The 22,925-nt window shown below is 39.3% G+C and overlaps 1 protein-coding gene across 1 annotated transcript in view; it reads left to right on the forward strand.

Annotated features, from left to right (window-relative positions):
• LOC149300530 (contactin-associated protein-like 4) overlaps positions 1–22,925 on the forward strand; it is a 144,203-nt gene that overhangs the window by 73,703 nt on the left and 47,575 nt on the right. The window contains exons 11-14 of the mRNA XM_089485026.1: positions 60–231; positions 7,032–7,138; positions 9,204–9,323; positions 18,138–18,335. Of these exons, the coding sequence (XP_089341152.1) occupies positions 60–231; positions 7,032–7,138; positions 9,204–9,323; positions 18,138–18,335 (597 nt within the window). The remainder of the gene's footprint in view (positions 1–59; positions 232–7,031; positions 7,139–9,203; positions 9,324–18,137; positions 18,336–22,925) is intronic.

Genomic DNA, 22,925 nt, shown 5'->3' on the forward strand with positions numbered 1-22,925 from the left:
TATATATATATATATATATATATATATATAATCATAGTCATATTTTTTTTATTTTTCAGGTTGTCCTGATAACAATACTCATTATTGGGGTATGAATCCTATAAGAGGCTTTCTTGGATGTATGAAGTTAATTTCTATAGGTGGAAACATGGTAGATCTTATTTTAGTACAGCAAGGAGTGCTTGGAAATTTCAGTGATCTTCAAATTGACGTATGTGGAATCATGGACAGGTAAGAAACTCCTCCAACATGATTTTATCTTAATTTAGTCTTATTTCCTTATAATAATAATAATAATAATAATAATATTTTTAAAAAATATTTTATTACGGAAACCACCATGTGTAACATATCAATGTGTCAGTACAGATGTAAAGCCTTTTCTTTATTTGTTGTTTTTTTGTCAAATCATGTTGGAAACATTGTGACCAGTATCTGTCTATAATAAAGTGTTATTTTAGAGAAAGTCTTCTGGGAAAAAAATAGTTTTCCCTCGATCATAACACACACACAGTGATGTAGGTTAGTATTGACAAAAAAAAACACTTTTATCCCATTTTCTTCCAATCAACTTTCTCTGCGGGACCTGTAGGCTGCCCTTAATGTCAGTCATTAGATGTTTTTGGTGAGTTTTCCTACTACACCACTGAGCTGATTCTTTTTGGCTATACTAATGCCATCTGTTCCTCCATTGACTTTCATTAGTGTCCGGCTGGTTGATTAACAAAAAAGCCATTGCATTGTTTACCACAGGTGGTGTGAAGAGGATTCAGGGTGTTAGTGTAGTAAATTTGGCCAAGACAGAAAAGCTAGAACACATACAAATGGCAAAATGCATCTGCCTGAAAACATTACAGTATGTAAAAACTAGAACAGATTTAAAAAAGAATATATCTTAAAAACATTTTTAACCTGCTACTAGAGTTAAATATAATGTATATTTGTTTAGTACATTTTGCAGTTTTCATAAAGGACATTACATTTCTCATCCAATACGAATTACCTCACCTGCAACTCACAAAATTTAACAACTGATCGTATAATGAATATGCAGTCTGTTTTGTGAGTGGTACAATACAAGGACAGGTGGAGTCTGGTTAGTTGGGTTAATGCTTAACTCATCAGACCATTCGACATTTCAATACATAGACCCAAATTAGCCTTTGTGTGTGTGACCTTTCATTTTGATATAAAATATTGAAATAGCTTATTGTCAGAAGTAAATAAAAACAAGTCTTTACTTTAAAAATGTTAAAACCATTTCCTATTTTGTGATATATTTTCACAACAGGCTATAAAAGAACTTGAAGAACAGAAATAGCCTTATGTTTTACTACAGAGCCTAACAACTAACAAAAACAAAGTGACCGAAAAAGAAGTGCTAATTTACAAACAAATCTAAATTTAAAAAAATAAAATATAACAAAATGTTTAAAACATAATTCAAACAATAAATACCCAATTCCATTGATTAATCACAAAAAGCTTTCCTTGGAAGACACACAAATGCATGCATTGTTTCAGTCAGTGTCCCAGTTTTGCTTCGTGATATAGTGAACTGTTGTGAATCTCACTGTCTCTTTTGTAACTTTAGCCTTTGTAGTCCTTTTTATGCTTTTATATACCGTATTCTAGCACAACACATCCATAATATCCTTATGACCTTAAAGTGAGTTGAAAATTGCTTTTTCTCTTCATTGTATGTTTACACTAAATCTCTCTTGACTTTTATTAGATCACTAAAACAACTTTTCAACTTACACAAATCTGTTTTAACTTAGTTCAGCCCTTAGGAAAAAAAAGATTGTCCTTGAAATCTCTTCTTAATTGTATTGTAAAGGTCCAATAAAATAGATGTACCATTTTAAGTGAATTATACAATATTTAGTTTCACAAATCATCACCTAGTACACAGAGTACAAAGTTTTATTTTATTTTTATAATTTATAAATCATGTGTTTTTCCCAAAAATATGGAAAGATAAAAGTGTTGCAGTGTGAAACATAAATATCACTTGAAGTGAGTAGGTTTTTAAAAAAATACTAATATGTAGGGGTCAGTAGCACATGAGGCTGGACAAAGGCTTGCAAAATAAAAGTTTGAGACATTCATAGAATAAATAGTTGTGTTGCCCTTTGTATACTTGTTCTGCATTTTTAAAGCATTTTTAAAGCTTGGATATTGTGTATTGGCCCCAAAGAAAATAGTCCAACAAGGTTTTGAAGCTTTTAGTGGATCAAGTACAAAAAATAAAAGGTAAAATGAAAGAAGCTTCAAGTCCTCTGAGGTGTTGAACGCTTTTGTGACTCTTTAAGTTACTCTGTAAAGATTTGTCCATTAAAAATATCATAAACTTCTCGGGGCTAAAAATAATACAAATCAGATAAAAATGAGAACTATCTGTCCATTATAGGTAGAGAAAAGTGTATGATAAAAAAACAAAAAATCCAATTAGGCAACTTAATAAAATCTCATATTGTCTAGCAGGCGAGTGTTTTCTACTGGTGCAGTATTTCTTTTTCACAGCTATCGCTATAAAGGTCACTATATCATTTCACCATGTGGATTAAGGGATTTTTTTTTTTTGCCTAACTGAAATGTCTAAAACATTTTTCGTATAAAGGCCATTTTTTATTAATACTGTTTTAATTTTCTTCATGGTTCACTTTGTTGCCATAGACACTGAAGGCAAAACTAGAAACTTGGAAATGGTTTTACTTTTTGACAGGCACATTTTGGAGTCTTATCACCAGAGAGTTTGCAGAGGAGTTGTGGTTTTAGTTAATTGACTTTGTTATTCATTATAAAAAGCCAACACTGGCTCTGAAAAATGTATAATTTATTGGGCGAGGGTCAGAGGCGTATATAGGGTATGGCAGCCATGGCACGTGCCATGGGCGCCATCCCAAGGGGGGCGCCGGTGAGCGGCTTTTAAAAGCCGCTCACCGGCATTTTTTTATTTATTTTTTGATGCGGAGGAGAGAGAGGGGCGCCTAGCAACCGCTCGGCGCCCCTCATTCTCCTCCACGAGCCCTCTACCCCCATCCCGGTGCCGGCATTTCATGCAGAGCGCCGCAATATGCCGGCATATTGCGGCGCTCTGCATGAAATGCCGGCACCAGCGAGCGGCTTTTAAACACTGATGCGGAGGAGATAGAGGGGCGCCGAGCGGTTGCTAGGCGCCCCTCTATCTCCTCCGCATCAGTGTTTAAAAGCCGCTCGCTGGTGCCCGCTGCTTCACTGCTGGGCGCCGAAATATGACGTCATATTACGGCGCTCAGCAGTGAAGCAGCGGGCACCAGCGAGCGGTGCAGGAAGACAGCAACATCGTGCTCCCGTCGCTGGACTTCAAGGTGAGAGGGGGGGTTAAAAAGTGATAAGGGAGGGGGGTTAAAAAGTGGTGAGTGAGTGAGTGAGTGAGGGAGGGGGGTTAAAAAGTGGTGAGTGAGGGAGGGGGGTTAAAAAGTGGTGAGTGAGGGAGGGAGGGGGGTTAAAAAGTGGTGAGTGAGGGAGGGAGGGGGGTTAAAAAGTGGTGAGTGAGGGAGGGAGGGAGGGGGGTTAAAAAGTGGTGAGGGAGGGAGGGAGGGAGGGGGTTAAAAAGTGATAAGGGAGGGGGGTTAAAAAGTGGTGAGGGAGGGAGGGGGGTTAAAAAGTGGTGAGGGAGGGGGGTTAAAAAGTGGTGAGGGAGGGAGGGAGGGAGGGGGGTTAAAAAGTGGTAAGGGAGGGAGGGGGGTTAAAAAGTGGTAAGGGAGGGAGGGAGGGGGGCAAAAAGTGGTAAGGGAGGGAGGGAGGGGGGCAAAAAGTGGTAAGGGAGGGAGGGAGGGGGGTAAAAAGTGGTAAGGGAGGGAGGGGGGTAAAAAGTGGTGAGGGAGGGAGGGGGTTAAAAAGTGGGGAGGGAGGGAGGGGGTTAAAAAGTGGGGAGGGAGGGAGGGGGTTAAAAAGTGATGAGGGAGGGGGTTAAAAAGTGATGAGGGAGGGGGGTAGATATAAGTAAAGAGTGTGCATTAATGTGTGGATGCATTGAGTGAATGAGAGAGAGCATGAGTTAATGTGTGGATGAGTTGTCTGAATGAGGGCGAGCATGAGTTAATATGTGAATGTATTGTCTGAATGAGGGAGAGCATGAGTTAATGTGTGGATGAATTGTCTGAATGAGGGAGAGCATGAGTTAATGTGTGGATGAGTTCTCTGAATTAAAGTGTGAATTAGTGAGTGACTGTAAAAGTGTTTGTGTATCATAGATGTATAATTGTGGAAGGGCAAAGATGGCACTAGCAGGAGGTTTGAGCCTTGGGGACCGAGATGGCACAGGCAGGGTGTATATGGGACAAAGATGGCACTGGCCGGACTGTTTGGGGACAAAGTTGACTTGTGGTGGGCTATTTGGGGACAAAGATGGCAAATCTTATGTGTGTAATCTGGGTGCTGGCCAGGTTCTATGTCGGCAGTGTGGACGCCAGGGCTGGCTTTGCGGTGCAACCTGTGATCTATGCCTGTAATTTAGGGGGTTTTAAATATACCTTTAATGCCGTGTTTTTATGTGAATTCCAATTGATCTTTACCTGCAAAGCTGGGTTTTTGTGTTATGCTGTAGATCCATATCTGCTATGCTATGTTTCCATACATTATTTATGTGTACCTGCAAATACAGGGTTAATATGTCTTATTCAGTTGATCTATACCTGCGATGCTACGTTTCATATATTATTATTGTATACCTGCAAATACATGTCTGATTCTGTTTATTTGATATATACCTTCAGTGCTGAGATCACAAGTGAATTTCAATTGATCTGGGTTTGCGTGTTGATCTATACCCGCTATCGGCAGCAGGGACTAATATATATATATATATATATATATATATATATATATATATATATATATATGCAGCAGGGGCTAGTAAATGGGTTTTTATTTGGACAGGGGTGCAATTTCAGTGCTTGCCATAGGCGCTATTTTGAGTAGATACGCCTCTGGCGAGGGTTGATTCCATTGTACATTATTTAGGGCCAACCAAGCTCTTCCTACAGTAGAAGCTCACTGAGGTTGGTATTTCATAATGTAACAACTCCTTTGTAAACATATAGATATCAGATTTGACGGCTTCTTTTTCCTGATGTAAAGACCTAGACCTTAATCAGACATTGGTTAGGCTGTTGCACTAATAGTAAAAACTTCCTTACATTGCATCTAAGCCATCGATCCTCTAGTAGATACTTGTTCTAACATTTTTCCTACTTTAAAATAAACTTTCCTGTGAACTCTCCCTTTAGTTAATAGATCCAGTTGTTATATACGTTTTTTCATCTTTAAGATTTGTGTCTCCTGTAATTTACTTTCAAAAGCAGAATTTAGGATACTATTTTCAGTTTAATTATTTTACATATATATCAGAATTATTTTTTTATGATTATTTGTTGTAGATTATAAGATTTTTCAGCACATCTTAACATATGTTTATTTTATTGTCTATTTTAAGGCTGTTCATTTTCACTTCACTTTTGTAATTTCATTTTATGAATAATATATAATGCATTCATTTTAATTTTGCAGAGCTCCATCCTTTGCTATGTTGCACATAATTACAACATTTACACACCTGTCTTCAGGTGGACTAAATTTTTGAAAGAAATAATCAGCCAAATCATATCAAAATAATTACCCAATTAAATATGTTTATACTAAGTAAATTTTTGCCTAACCTTATCAGATGCCATGACCTTTTGAAAATGCTAAATAAGTGAAGCATGCAAAAAAGATGCATTTTCCAACTGAATTATCTTGCTAGTGAGGTTTCACTTGATGTTGAATTACATCAGAGCAACCATGTAAAAGCAAATGGGGAAAGAAATTACTCAATGTTTTCCAAATCTTAATCTACAAAGTAAGTATTAAAGATTGGTGCTATATTAGAGGTAATCAAAAAACATCTCCTTTCTAGTGTAGTTTGCATCACAACTGCAAAGCAAAAATAAGTTTTCACCCATCCGTACATAAAATAAACTGCCATTACAAACCTTAGTATTACTGTTCTTCTTTTTTTAATGGAAATAATATTGACCAACAAGAAAGATAGAAAGAATAGTACAGAAATCACCCAGTGGTGTACAGTAAATGCAAATAGCTTTTTCTTATGTCACTTATGTTTTTGATAGCTTATAGCTTTTCTGCTAACAGATCATTCAGAGAAGCTACATGTGAAGACAGCAACCTTTATTTAAAGGCTTATTGTGAAAACATTTTATTACAGTGATCATCAAGTAATTAAACCCTAATATGTATGTACCTTGTTTATAGTTACTGTAAACAAAAATACCATATCTATAAAATAAAACTACAGTTTTTTTAAATTACAACAACCATTTTGATGATTTCATAGCATGATACCCTCAAAAAAACATAGAAAACTATCTTGATGATTTTCAGAACAAAAACACCTGAACCAAATGAATATATTGTAATGAGACATTCTGAGAACATAAAAGCTAAGAAGAAACATTAGCTATGCTATTTAGTAACTGTGAACCACCCTTTTTATCATCATGGCATGGCTGGCATATTTTAAATAGTGGTAATAATAGTTAAAGTTTCCCTTTGGGAGCTGAGATCTGTAGCAATATGTGACAAAACTAAGGAGATTCAATTATTTCCTGTCCTTAAGTTCTCTTCCTTTCTCAGGCTACCATTACAAAGTCTGTCTGAACTATTCAACAACAATCAACAATTTAACAATCATGTAAACAGCTAGTTAAGATACATGGTCTTGTGGTATAATCACTGGGTGGGTTTCTTATACATATGGATTGATTAATTTGAATTGGTGAACAAACCTATTAAGTACTGCAGTTGAGAAAAATAACAGATGTGATTTGAAGAATTATACCATATCCCTTCACACAATAACTTATAGATCTATATTCTATTATATTGATGTATGTAGGTGCATCGTGCATGGCAATAAAAAGTTATCAGTAGAGTTATAAGAAAAAAACTATGCAAGATTATTAAAGAAATCCATTTCTTTTCAGATGTTTCCCAAACTACTGCGAGCATGGAGGGGAATGCTCGCAAACATGGAATGACTTTTACTGCAATTGTTCAGATACAGGGTATATGGGAGCTACTTGTCATTACTGTAAGTATCCATATCTTCTAAATGTTAGAGATGAAGAACATGTTCAATATGTCAGCATTAAGTCCTGGTGTTTCTGTCTACACTGTCAGAATTCTACCTACATATTATATTTAATAGGTGTGGATATTATGTGTGTTCCAGCAACACTCACTTACTATCAAAATGCTTTATACTCAGTGCCTAAAAGCAATTAGTGGGTAACTGGACAAAAAATCAGCAATGTAATGATCTTAAGAGTCATTTATAATGTTTTACCTGCTTCTTTTGAAGTCATCTGCTCTTAGAATTCATGAGATCCATGCTTAGAACTCTCACTTTAGAAGTCATAAACATAGAATATGTGAAATACAATCCCTGAAAACATCCCTCTTGGTAACAGAAATAAAGAATGTTTTACAACCTATTAGTTCAATGTAACCAATAATATAGTATGTATATACAGTATGTGACAAATCTTAAAAAGTAATTTCTTATATTTTGTACTTGACATAGTTTTTATTCTTTAGATGTATGCTATGCAGTACCCTTAATTCAATATATATCAGGTGTTGCTGAGTTGGCAGGCAAGGACAAAATGAGAGTTATAATTGACCTATTTGGTGGGTTTAAATATAATAATTTATGGGGTTGTGGTACTTATCCAACCTTTATCCTGGTCCCCCATTCCTTTTAGAGTTGGTTGGTGTTAGAAATCAATTTAAACCCTATGATGTCACCTATGTGTGAGGTTTGACCCTTTATACTGGTCAGAGCCAGCTTATATTCATTCTAAGCCATAAGCGTTTCTTGCTGATATATATATTTATTCTGGTTCCATAACAATGGTATTCACCCATGCCCCTATAGCCTACTCTAACTGAAAAAATGCTCCCTAAATAGAGCTTTACCTTAACCTTGTGTGAAAGCGTGTATGTATATATATATATATATATATATATATATATATATATATATATATATATATATATATATATATATATATATATATATATATATATATATATATATATATATACATATACCTTTCAGACCAGAGACCAGTGGCGGAAAGATCAACCGCATTTTGTGTGTCATCTTTCAACTTGATCAACATCTCAACTTTTGCCAGATCAATCCCAATGTGTTTTTGTGTTTCCAATATTTTCTGTGTGGTTAATACATTGCTTACATGGTCTGGGATTATATGTTTGCCTTTCAGAAACAAAGGTTTTTTTAAATAATATTTTATGGTAAATGCAAGCTATTGGAGCAGCAGTTTATAATCAATTATAGCATGATATTTATTTATGCAGTTTGACAAAGTCAAAGGTATGCATAACAACTACGAACAGCTACATATAAATGAAAAATGTTTTGTTCTCACAAAGCTGTGATATAGAAAATTATATCGCATTGTATTAAAATCAATGCATTTAACAAAATCAGAGGGGCAGCATTAGTGAAACAAAATTGAGCTTCACATCTGATTATAAAAATCAGTATATTTGAAATGCCATGTTACTTTATTACTATGTACTCTATATAAAAAAGAGAATGTGAGAATGTTATATGGCTATCCTTTATTCTCATAAAAAAAATTAAATCCCTTGAAAACGTGTAAAAACTGTAAGAAAAAAAGTTTGTGATTTGAATAGAAACAAAGCACTAATGAATGTCACTTTTCTGTCTTAATTATCCTGACTCAGATTAAATGTGTCTGATTTGAAAGGCATTAAATATTTAATTATAGATTTAGAAAGTATTTTATCAGGAAGAATACATTCAGATTTCTCATTTTCAAGTATGTCTTGGGGGCCAACTCCAGAGATGGCTTCACATACAGAGTATACAGTTGTTAATAGAGAAAAAAAACTACAATAAACATGCACTGTGTGTGATCTAATAACAGGTACATTCTATTTTTAGAAGTTGAGAAAGGCTAATTTCCAGAGATTTTATGCTAGTGGGTTTTTTATTGTCAGGAGAAAATTTTTGTTAACTCAGCAAACTTTTAATAAAACTACCAACTTTAGAAAAAAAGCCATAGAATCCACGTTACAATTTCATTATTGTATTTATTTTTCAGCTATTTATGAGCAATCCTGTGAAGCCTATAAGCATAAGGGTAATACGTCGGGGTTGTACTTTGTTGATGCTGATGGAAGTGGACCCCTAGAGCCATTTTCTGTATTCTGTAATATGACAGGTAAGCTCCGTGTTTTCAATTACGAAGAAATGGATCAATTATTCAGCCATATACATAATGGTTGCTTAAGATGCAACACCTCGATTGTATGTGTAAAGATTTCAGCTGCATTGCTCAAGCAGGTTGTGTGTGTATATATGATATATATATATGTGTATATATTGTGACAGTGAACCAGGCATGGTGGTGGATAACATATAGACTTGGGCACCAGGGGGCTCTTCGTGTTCGTCTTCGTGCTCGTCTTCGGGGGGGAAAAAACCTTCGTATTCCGCGAATATTCGCCCGTTCCTGTCTTCTCTTCGGGCGAATATTCGCGGACATTCTTCGTGCTCGTTTAATCTTCGTTTCCTTCCCGGTTGCCTTGCAGGGGTTAATACGGGGTTAACAACACATCGGAGCAGCAGCAGCTGCCGTGAAGGAACGTGTGTGCAACTCTATTGGTCGTTTCGGCAGGGGGCTGGTCTGGCATCAACTAGTGAATTGCAGAACGCACTTCATTCGTTGATGGCAGGCCAGCCCCCTGCCGAAACGACCAATAGAGTTGCACACACGTACTGAGGTGTACTGTACACAAAATGACCTAGAGACAAATGCTCCAAGGAACTTGGCCTCCGTTTATCATACACAATCACACATCCATAGATGTTTAATAAAAGAATAGGGATTATTTTACATTTTTAAATTGATTTTGGACCACTTGTAATACATGCCTAACATTTGCTACCTATTTACAATGGCATACTTTGCAACAACCCAACTTTTACTGGACAGGACTGGAAAAAAAGCAGGACTGTCCACCAAAATCTTGGGTGTGTTGGCAGGTATGCGGATGGAAAAATGTTGGACAAGAACTAAAAAATAGCTTAGGGTTAATGTACGGTTATGTTTAAGATTAGTAGCAGTGCACTGCTTTGGTTAAAGATGTATTATGTCTAAATAATAATTTAATTTTAATGGGTTTTAAAAAAAAATTAGGGGTTTATTTAAATGTATTTTAAAGTTAGATTTATTATTTAGTACTTTACTATATTTATTTAATGTTTATACTAGTGCTACCTACCGAGCTATAACTACCAACGTGTATTTGCATACCTAGTTTAGCTAAATTAGATGGGACAGGACTGGAAAAAAGCAGGACTGTCCCTGAAAAAGTTGGGTCTGTTGGCAGGTATGTGGATGGAAAAATGTTATAGTATGAAGTGTGAGTTATAGCGTTAATGCTAGTGAGTGTAGAAATGAAGGCCAGGACAAATAACAAGAGGAAAGGTCCTTGTGATTTTTGCATTGTACGTGTATGTGTTATGTGTGTTATGTGTGTTGTCACTTGTCACTGTGTTATATGTGTTATGTGTGTTATGTGTTATGTCACTGTGTTATTTGTGTTATTGTGTGTGTTATGTTTGGTTGGTTGTGTATCAGAAGGAAAATAATGAAATGGAAATGGAAAAGGAAATGGGAAAGGCGAATGAGTGGGCAATTGGCGACCCACTCACCTGTTTCACCCCAGAGCAAAGCATCCAAACACTGTCAGTCCTAGACGTTTGGCAGCGGACTTCCAGAGCTCAGACACAAGGCCCTAGCGTAAGCTGGCCACTCCGGCGGAGGTAGCAGGCGTTGCCACACCGCAAACAGACGCAGCCAGAGGGGAGAAACTGCCCTTACCATTAGGGACATTTGAGGCATGACACTAGCCAGGAAGCGAACTGGCATCGAAGAGACGCTGGCACCACCACCAGCAGCAGAATTGGGAAAGGCGAATGAGTGGGCAATTGGCGACCCACTCACCTGTTTCACCCCAGGGCAAAGCACCCAAACACTGTCAGTCCTAGACGTTTGGCAGCAGACTTCCAGAGCTCAGACACTAGGCCCTAGCGTAAGCTGGCCACTCCGGCGGAGGTAGCAGGCGTTGCCACACCGCAAACAGACGCAGCCAGGGGGGAGAAACTGCCCTTACCATTAGGGACATTTAAGGCATGACACTAGCCAGGAAGCGAACTGGCAGAGAAGAGACGCTGGCACCACCACCAGCAGCAGCAGCATTGGAAAAGGCGAATGAGTGGGCAATTGACGACCCGCTCACCTGTTTCACCCCAGGGCAAAGCATCCAAAAACTGTCAGTCCTTGGCGTTTGGGAGCGGACTTCCAGAACTCAGACACAACGCCCTAGCGTAAGCTGGCTACATTGGCGGAGGTAGCAGGCGTTGCCACACCGCAGCAAGTGCAACCAGGGGGGGAGAAACTACCCTTTCCATTAGGGACATTTAAGGCATGACACTAGCCAGAAAGCGAACTGGCAGAGAAGAGACGCTGGCACCACCAGCAGCAGCAGCAGCAGCATTGGAAAAGGCGAATGAGTGGGCAATTGACGACCCGCTCACCTGTTTCACCCCAGGGCAAAGCATCCAAAGACTGTCAGTCCTTGGCGTTTGGGAGCAGACTTCCAGAACTCAGACACTAGGCCCTAGCGTAAATTGGCTACACCGGCGGAGGTAGCAGGCATTGCCACACCGCAGCAAGTGCAACCAGGGGGAGAAACTACCCTCTCCATTAGGGACATTTGAGGCATGATTTCAGCCAGGAAGCGAACTGGCAAAAGATGCTGGCACCACCACCAGCAGCACCGTTGGAAAAGGAAAAAGGTGAATGAGTGGGCAATTGACGACCCGCTCACCTGTTTCACCCCAGGGCAAAGCATGAAAGTCTGTCAGTCCATGGCGTTTGGGAGCGGACTTCCAGAACTCAGACACTAGGCCCTAGCGTAAATTGGCTACACCGGCGGAGGTAGCAGACGTTGCCACACCGCAAACACGTGCAACCAGGGGGAGAAACTACCTTAAACATTACAGATAAAAAAATTTAACTTTCCAAGCTAAGAGCTGGGTAACCCAACTTGGGCAGATTGAATTTAAGGAAGGCAATCTGCTCCATCAGATGAGGTGCCATGCGTGAGCGCTGTGGACTCAGTATGTTTCCAGTCATAGAAAACACGCGCTCACTTTTAACAGTGGTTGGCGGACATGATAGTAGCTGCTGCGCAACCCATGAGAGTGCAGGCCACACACTCTTCTTTTCATCCCAGTAGCTAAGAGGATCAACATTAGGCGCAGAAGGAACTTCACAGAGGTAAAGTTTGACCATTTCAGCAGCACTACTCTCCTTTCTGCTGCTAGCTCTGTCAGATGGTCCAACTATACTCCCAAGTGCCTCTTCCCAAAACGCAGCTGCTCCACTCAGCTGTGTTGTGCTGCTTGTGGCACTGCTGCTGATGCTGCTGCTAGGAGTAGCAGACCACATCATCTCTTCCTCCTCCTGCACCTCTCCCTCCTCGGACAGCATTCCCATTTTACGCTGCCAGTCACGCACCTTGTTGACCAATTGCTCCCGGTAGCTACTGAGAACATTAAATTTCAAAGCTAGTTTTCCCTTAATTCTTGGATCGCAAAGGCACGCTAGCATCATTTCGGGACTCTCTTCCATTCGTTTGCGAAGGTGTACTTTTAGCAGATCCTTCAGCTTCCTGACTATGGCTGCTATGTCAGGATGTAGAGTGCCACCTTGAACAGCCTCACGGTTTCCAAGGAACACATCCATCTTGCTGCCTAGATGGGAGAACACTGGGATTACCTGGGCCAGACTGGCAGTGTTTGAGCTTAAATTTTCTGTGGCATCCCTGAATGGTTTAAGGACTGCCACTAGCTGGGCGATCACTGTCCAATCCTCCCTATTCAATGGAGAGGTAATCCCAATATTGTGCTCTGAGGCAAGATTATGGATTGCCCTCTGCTGCTCCAAAATCCTCTCGAGCATGTCTAACGTGGAGTTCCACCGTGTACTGACATCCTGACGTAGGCAGTGTACGGGAAGACCTGACCTCTCTTGCTCTTCCCTCAAAAGTTGGCTAGCCTTAACACTATGGTGAAAGTGCCCAGCGATCTTTCTGCAGCGGGACAGAACTACTGCTGCCACATTAGTTCCTTCTGACATTGCTGCCTTCACTACAAGATGGATGATGTGGGCTGCACAGCGCACACCAACAATATGACCATCTCGCAGCGCTTTCACCATATTGGCACCTCCGTCAGTTACCACAAAACCAACTTCAACATTGGTGCCCGCCTCTGCTCCCACCCAAAAGCTAAACATTTTCCTGATCGCATGCAGAATGTTTTGGGAAGTGTGCTTTTCATCCATCACTTCTGCATGGAGAAGGAAAGATCGGTAGCCTGCTGCAGCAGCTTCCTTAGACACACCGGGCTGCCACCAGTGTGCTGTCAAAGAAAGAAAGGCATGCTGGCCGCTAGGTGCACTCCACAAATCTGTAGTGAAATGAACAGACTGACCAGCAGCCTTGGAAAGCTCCTCTTTCACTGCTGCAACACAGGACCGATACAATGAGGGGACAATGTTCCTGCTGAAAGTGGAACGTGACGGAACTGTATATTGTGGAGCCACAGCCGCCATCAATTGTTTGAAAGGCTCCCCTTCGATCATAGAGAAGGATGCCCCTCCAACAGCAATGAACTGACCAATCAGTCGCGTTACTTTATTGGCCTGCTGTTTGGGCATTGACCTTTTGGATTGGAATGCCACAAATTGTTCCAGGGTGGGCTGGACATGCAGTGCTCCAACCTGCCTTGGTCTCTGGCTGCCAGCACTAGTTGCTGCTGCTGCTGCTGCTGCTGCTATTGGCTCAGAAGAAGAAGCTGTTGGGGTTTTTCCACGGCCACCAGCTATGCTGCCTGCACTAAGTTTTCCCTCTGCATCTTTCCCCAATAGCACAGCGTTGTGTTGAGTGCTGAGGTGATGCTTCATGCTAGCACTGGTAAAATGGCCAGACACTTTCCCTCTGCTTATTAGCTTCCCACAATGTTTGCACTTTCCATAGCGCCCTTCTTCAACATTTTCAAAGTGCTCCCAAATTGGGGCGCGCATAGCCTTGGAGTGTGCCTTGGGTGCTGCTCCTACTGCTCGGGGTGGATGAACAGATACAGAACTAGTGGTGGTGGGACTGGTGGTAACAGTACTGGCCATAGTGGGACTGCTAATTGCTTTAGATTTGCTAGGTTTTGCTGCTGCTGCTGGTGGTGGTGGTGGTGGTGATGATCGTAGCGGAGAAGGTGGAGGCTCAGGGGAAAATTGTGCACTAGTCATTTGGACACTGCTCCCTGAGGAATCTGATTCCTGACCACTCATCTCCTCTACTTCCTCTGGCTCATAGTCTAGCTCTTCATTAGCCAGATCGAATGGAATTCCTGCTAGGCTGGAGCTAAGACTGATATCGTCGTGAGACTCGTGACTAGTAGTAGTGCGAGCAGGAAGAATAGACTCTGCACTTGGCCTCTCAGTCTCAGGCTCCTCTGCTACCTCGCTAGGTGGAGTTCCACTATGTGTAGCCCTCTCTCTAACTGTCTTTACAAAAATTTTGTAAGGACTTGGTGGCTTGCTAGAGGTACTAGGAGGACATGGCGTGGCGGTACCAGTGGGAACAGTAGGCGCAGCACTAGTGGTGGTAGAGGCGGTAGAGGTGGGGGTGGTGGTGGTGGTGGTTTTCCCTACAAAGGAATGAGATCGCTTTGGTTTGGGACCCCTCTGAGTCTTGCTGCTAATTTGGCTCTGCTTGGTACCTTGCATGCTGCTGGTGGATGGGGAAGATGCTGCTTGGGGCAAAAGGCACTTCTTTTTAGTCACTGGGCTGGTACTACTTGTGCTACCCTTTAACTTTGAACGTGCTTCTGGTGCTTTAGGCTTTCCGTAAAAAACCATAGAGCTTGTGGGCCTAGCCGCACTACTACTGCCTGCTTTTGGTGCCTTTCCTTTACTTGATGATCCTTCAAGCAATGCTTCCCCAAATGATAAGCGAGAGCTTGGCCTACTTGGCCGACTAGACTGACGCAAAGGCTGCATCTTAGAACTGGTGGTGGTGCTGGTGGTGGTGCTGGTGGTGGCGGTGGTAGATGGAGCTTGTCCCTCCTTAGTCCCAAAAGGAGGATCCATTTCAAATTTTGTGTTGTGTGTGTAGTGTAGTGTAGTGTTTAAAAAACTATAAAAAAAATAAAAATAAAAAAAAAGGAAAAACGAATTAAAGACAAAAAATTAGAGGAAGTTCTCTTCAGTGCTACTGCTTAAAAAGTAAAACTATGCACTACTGCACTGTGCTGTGTGCAATCTGCCAAAGTGCTAAAGTTATTTAAATTATTAACTCAAGATTAACTATTTAATAACTAGCAGTATTTTATTTTTAATTTGAATTTACACGGGCCTAAGAGCTTAGCCTACTACTATGCTAGCCTAAAGCTATATTTCCTTACTATAAGTCTACCTCTAGGCAGACGCTCTCAAACCCACTAAGCTAAAGTGAGGTTAAATCAGATTCAGTATATGATTTATTAATTAATATTAAGTTATATAATATTAATAGATTAGAAATAATTTACTTATATATTATGTATTATAGATAGAAGAATATAGATTATGAATTAGAATTTAGAATTAGAATTACTTATATTATAGATTATGAATTAGAATTTATATTGTTATATATTATTTATAATATATTATAGATTAAGATTAAAGAAGATTAGAATTATTTTAGTACTACAGCTAGTATCTTGAAGCTTTGCTTAGTACAGCTCGTCACAGTCAATTTTTCTTGAAAAGAATTAGAAATAAAATAAAATGTCACAGCAAAACAGTTAGCTTCACTGCTGGCTGCACTCACTAGCCCAACAAGTTCACTTCACTGATGGACTGAGGTGAGCAAAACACTAAGGGTACTTTTAATAAAATTGAAATAAAATGTAAAATAAATGAGAAAATCTTTGCAAAACAGTTAACGTCACTGCTTGCTGATCAAAAAAAAACACAGCACTTATGCGGCTGCACTCACTAGCCCAACAAGTTCACTTCACTGATGGACTGAGGTGAGCAAAACAAATGAAATAAAATGAAAGATTAATTAAGAAAAATTGACTTGGTCTCTTGCTGTTGCTAAAACAAAGCACAAACTATAGAGCTGCAGCACCAATACTAATAAGATTAGCTGAACTATACGCTAGTAGTAATTATTTAATATTATTACTTTTATTTATAGCTAATTTAATTAACTATTAAGACAAGAAAGAATTATAGAATTATTGATATTACTGATTTTAGATTAGACACTAGTAGATGTCTTGAATGTCTACAGTACACTCTACACTAGTATACTATTACTAACTATAACTGACAAATATATATATAATTTTATAATGAATTCAATTATTAATTATATTAATTAATATTACTGATTTTAAATTAGACACTAGTAGATAAATGTCTACAGTACACTCTACACTAGTATACTATAGAATATATATATATATATATGACTGACAAATATATATATATATATAATAATGAACTATTAAATTATAGATTCTATTAAATTATAATTTATAAATTCTATTTAATTTATTTAAGCAGGACAGGCAATAGGCACTAGTGCCAGCCCAGGGCAAGGGCACCCCAGTGCCACTGAGGCACTGGGTGCACTGTCAACTCAACAGCACTTACACTACAGTTGATGACAAATTAAATAAAAAAAATTAAATTAATCAAATTATTATTATTAATTATATTAAGTAGCACTGAAGTGAGGATGAAGTACACTGTGAGAAATGGCAGGCTAAGGCTTACCAGTCTCACACAGAACAGAACAATCTCTCTCTGTAACGCTCGGATGCAGCACAGCAGTGTTGCCAAAGCAGTCACAGCGAAAAATGAATGGATCTCTCAGGCAAGCTCTGGTCTTATAAAGGCGCCTTCAGAATTCAAAAAACAGCAGCACAGGCATTGGACGAGACCCTTAGCGTGACGTCACAAGAGTGAGCTGATTGGACAGACGAGATCAGCTCACTCCTGTTTGAAATTTTGGCGGCTGCGCGGCAAAAACGAAGACGATCACGAAGAATCTTCGATTCTTCGTGGTTGTGAGTCTTCGTCTTCTCCTACGTTTTGCCGGCACTGTATTCTCTTCGGCGTGTCTTCGGAACGAACAAAAAAACGGCCTCTTCGTGCTCGTTTTCATGTTCGCCCGAAGACGAATGCGCAAGTCTAATAACATATATATTTCTCAGAAAATACTGCAATGCAATGTATTTGATAACCCCAGGGAGAATGGTTTGTTACCAACAAAATAATGGTAATACTGTAGTTACGTTTGGGTCCCTGGGGTGGAGCATTTGGAGAGAAGGGAGGGCCAGTGCTCCACTCCACAGTTTACTTGCAGCAGGTGATGAAGCCAGTCCAGGAGTTCTGGTTCTCTCAGATAGTGACCCACCTGTTAGCAATGAGCAGCAGGGGGCTGCTACAAAAAAGAGCCCTGTGAGTTATTCAGGTGAGAAAGACACAAGCAGTGAGCGAGACTGCATTTTCTCCCAACAAATCTGCTGAACGGTTCCTAAACGAAAAAGGTCTGTGCTAAATGTTTTTGTTGGTAGCGGGTAAGCCGTCCAACGATAGTTAGTTGCTGTTTGTCAGTAAGTGCTCAAAGAGCAAGGCTTTTCTTTTTGTTTGTTTTATTTATGTTTGTTTACAGACCTTTTAATAAAAGGACTATAATTTCTAAAAAAGAATTCAGCCTTATGTGGTATTTCAAACCTTAAGACTGTGTGGTTACATGATCCCACAATTATATATATATATATATATATATATATATATATACACATACATACATATATATATATATATATAGCTTTACACAATAAAGTTGTCTATACCTGAACAAAAACATGGAATACTAAAATTAACTCTTTTTCTTTCTCAATCTAGACATAGCAATAAGTGTTATAAATCACAACAATATGGAACTGAATAAGGTGAAGAATTCTAATCGGGAAAACCCACATTCAGCTAATTTCAAATACACTGCTGATGCAGGCCAGCTTGAGGCTACAATTGAAAATGCAGACTACTGTAAGCAGGAACTTGCTTATCACTGTAAAAAATCACGTATTCTACATAAACAAAGTAAGTTCATGGGAAAATGTGTTTCTAAATGTCTTTATACCGTATTTGCCCAAATAAAGGCCGCACTTTTTTCTTCACCTTAAATCTTAATATGCAGCCTATATTCGGGGTTTAGCGCAGGAATGTGAAATTTGTATCCCTGACCCCTGGGATGCAGTTGCGGGCAGGTGTTTTTTTTTTCTTTTTCACTTAGCCCTGCTATGGGCAAGCAGCAGGGTTGGGATCCAGATCTCCCTGGATCCTACTCTCCGGCAGCCGGTGGACGTCTGCGCGATGCTCGTTGACAACCTCCACTGCCGGCTCTTCCGCCGGGGCTTCTATGGTGGAGCATATGTGGTGACATAACCTTCAGGTGTAAAACAAAGCCGAGGTCGAAAACACCAAGAAGACAAAACAAAGATAATGCTCATCAGCTCAAAGATTGGGTGCTGTGGTATAAAAGCCAGGGGTTTAAGTACTCAAATTTGGCACCAAACGGGAGATTGAGAAAAACCCACCAACAAAATGGTGGCGCCCATAGAAGATATCAAAAACATGGTGACCGCACAGTTTCATTTTTTCAGCCGAAAAGTCCTGCTCTTGACAGGAAGTGCAGCGTGGGAATGAGCAACAGGTAAGTGTATAAAAGGATGCAAATTTGGAGAGGTAGTTCATCATGCCTAGTATTGTCTCATGTATACCCTTGTCTTTCAGTGGCTCTATGTTTCTTACAACAGTGATTTTAGCAGGATCAGGTTTTATTCCATCAATTGTAAGGAGATGTGGCACTGATGATGCTTTTTTCTGGATTAAGCCTGATACCCCTTTCTCTGGAACCTTTACCTTGGTTTTCCTGTAGATGAGTATGTCATCAACTATGGCTGTTCAAATCTTTCATCTATATTCCGCTGGAATTCATTTTGGGCTAATATTTTTCCAAAAGGAAGCTGTTTGAACCTCTATTGCACGATGACTGTGTTGAAAGTAGCGAGTCTGGTGGATTCTTCAGCAAGCTTAATAGCCCAATATCCAGATCTAGCATCTAGGACACTAAAGTACAGAGCCACAAAGTTATAAAGCTTGTGCAAGGGCCACCGTGTCGCCTCCAGTTCATGCCATTGCTTGTGTGGACGTCGCAACGTAGAATGCCTGGGTCTTGATCTCTTGAGATAGACAGTAGCTGTGCCTGGGTCAGTTCATGTGATCTGGCGATATTGATAGATTTTTCTAGCTTTAACTCAGACCCGACATTTAACAAGAGATGTGTAAATAATTATTGATCACATAGACACTACCTAATTCCAACTGCCTCAACTGAAACTAGATACCGTATATATCATCACAAAATGTAAATACTGCTATGTGATTGATTGAAATATACATATGCAAATATTACAGGGGAAAGGGGACTTTCCACTACTTCTACATGGTGGATTGATTGTTACCTCCTCCGTCATCCCGCGGGTAGGAAAGCTGAGATGCAGCCCGCGCGTCCAGCCCCCTGCTCGTTCCGTCGGCGGGAACCGCCGCCGGGTCCATTCCACTGATAGATGTGCGTCCCCGAAGAGATCAATGGATCCTGACGAGGCGCGCTTCTTAAAGCGACATTTATCTTTTTTCCTCTTCCCCCTAATTAGGTGGGTAGGAGGATCCAGATATTGAGAGGGATATTTAAACCCTCAGTAAGCACTTCACCTTTGCCTGTGATAGTGCCTTATAGCCTTCACTAGCGTTCCATTACCGTTTTGTTATTGTTGGTTCTGACTCTGGCTAGTTTTTGACCTTTGATGTTTTCTGCGTGCCCTGACCTCTGCTTGTGACCCCGACTACTCCTCTGCCTGACCCCTGAATTTATTATTTTATTTATTATTTTGTTCCTGATTATTTTGTACTTCGCTATGCTCCTGTGTCTGCTATACACCTCCGTGCTCTGTTGCTGGGCTCTCCATCTCCGCCAGGAGGCGCCTTTCCAATTTCTGCAGCGTGGATCCACTGCCGTACTGCAGACGTGACAGACACAACAGAGCCAGGATGGACATCTGGGCTTGCAGAGATTGTGACAGCCCAGGCCTATGGTTTGGAGTTCGAGGCAGTCCAAATACTCACTGGTGGATGTGAAGGCATGGCACTTCCCTTACATGGTGGTTTGAGCGGCAGAAACTTGACTTGAGTGGCTGCCAGCTTAGGGATGAATCAATCATGTGCTAAGGGACTTGAATCATGTTCATTGGAATGAATTGCACTCAATAATTAAATACATTACTCTACATACATTAATAATCATGAAGAAAATTATGATCTTGCAAATCATGACACTTTGTACCTGCTACCTTTCCATGTAAGCCTATGTGATCTTTACTTGTCCTATGCTGTTTGATTTGTTCAGTTTTTACCTTTGTCCATATCTCTTAGCATTCTGGTGCTTCTGTTTGGAGGACTTTTTTTGCAGGCTTTTTGTGACTTGACTACATGTTCTATCACCTGGTACTTCGGACTGGCTGACTTTATTTTCCCTGAAACACGGCTTCTTACCTCAGTGCCTATCTCCTGTTTTCTTTGGCCATGTCCTACCTTTCACTCTGTAGTTGGTTCTAATTACCTTGACCAACTGTCAGCCAGGCATAAACTTATCTGCAAACGGGTTCTCATCTGGCTCCTGTACAGGTATGCCTAGCAATGTTCAGGTGAGGTGTAGGCATACTGAAGGTTGAGGTGATTAGCAACAACCATAACTTCCAAGAACAGCGCTACAGATTCTGATGACGCTATATAAAACAATAAATAATATTAATGATAAATAAGAAGCCTTAACTAGACGTGAGACAAACACATCATTGCTTGGGATATGATTGCTCAAGCTCTTCCATTACAAATTTGATTGATCTTTGTCAATTGCTATGTCTGCGTTCAGACCATTGTTAAGTTTTCTTTTGAGGGAACTAGGGAATTGCGTTATTAAAATATCAATTAGATGGATTAATGCTTTATCTACAGCATACCATCTAAAACGCTTACAAATGACTATGCACTGTTTTATGCTGTACTTACCCTAAATACAGGTGGGACTAGCTCCAATTAAACTTTAATGGAAGAAAAAGGTGGGTAGAAGTGGGTGGAAACTGTGAGAGGTCTGCCTGGAGATTGAAGAAACCCATGTGGAGCCTGGGGGAAGCAACGGATCACCTAGAAAGGGCTTTGGTGATTTCACCACTTTTACTGCTTTGTGGCAGAAACCTTAATAACCTATGTTTTATACACTTATGTGAAACACTTAGATTAAACATTATATATTTTTTTAATATTACTGACCATTGCAATAGCATAATCACAGACAATATGGGACAAGTCTTATAGATAATTACTAGCTGTAAATATGGCCTACATATCATTAAAATGTTGATTTAGAAAACCAGCTGTGTGTACCTTTTACATAAATTTATACTTGTAATAATGTGACCATTTTGAACAATGATATTTTAACCTTATAATGTTTTATAACAAAATACAAATTGTTCAGCCAACTGGGATAAAAATGTACTTTTAATGTTAATGATGGAATTTAGTATTGATGAGATGAACTTCATTCTCCAGTATTACATAAAATGAAATGCTTTCACTCAGTTGTGAAAATAGTTTTTATATTAAGCTTTAAAATAAATTCAGTATAATATCTGTCTAGCAGCAATGCTTATTTTATTTTTATTTTAAGGGTTATTGTATTATGGTTTAACCAAATCAATTAAACTCCATTCATTTGCAAATATACTTCTGAAAATACATGTTTGGTGTCAGCATCCTGCTTTTGCTCTTACCTGTAATTTTTAAAATGTAGACGGTACCTCATCAAGACGAATGACTCTAATATCATGCCTCAGTGACTATGTAGACTCCTGGTGCTCTTTCTAACTAGTAAAAGTAAAATATGTGACAGTAATGAAAAATTAGGTTATTAGCAGAACATCTCTTAAAATACATCTACAAAATATCTGAAAAGGGTATAAATTAAGCTGCACATAAGAATATACCAAAACATATACTATCATCAATGATCTTCTCCCAAATAGTGTGTTTGTCAATGGTCTTTTGGTAGTCTAGATGAAGATTACAGTTACATTAAATTAGAAAGTTTATAAACATTCTTATATTTCATATTCTTGGAAGAATTAGTCATCTATATTGAATTGTCTTCTAGTACAGATAATTGTTTAACCCCTTAATGACAAGACTGTTTCTTACTCGTATATTGTATGTTGTGGCTCTTTTAACATTGTGGCTCTTTTAACATTTTTCAGTGTTGCTGTTTAGCTGTAATTTTCTTCTTTCTCATTTCGTGCACCCACACATATTATATATTATTTTTTTCAGGACAAACAGGGCTTTCTTTAGATACCATTATTTTTACTATTAAAAAATGATAAAATATGGTGATTTTATGTAAAAAATGACCTTTTCTCACTTTTTTTAAAACAAACTTTTACTCATCTGCAAAAACTAATGAAAAAAACTGCTAAATAGATTCTACTATTTGTCCTGAGTTTAGAAATACCCAATGTTTTTATGTTTTTTTGCTTTTTTCTGCACGTTATGGGGCAATAAGTACCAGAAGCGTTT

Source organism: Sceloporus occidentalis, unplaced genomic scaffold, assembly GCF_023333645.1.
Source record: "Sceloporus occidentalis isolate IW3139 unplaced genomic scaffold, rSceOcc1.0.p SCAF_24, whole genome shotgun sequence".
Classification (NCBI taxonomy): Eukaryota; Metazoa; Chordata; class Lepidosauria; order Squamata; family Phrynosomatidae; genus Sceloporus; species Sceloporus occidentalis.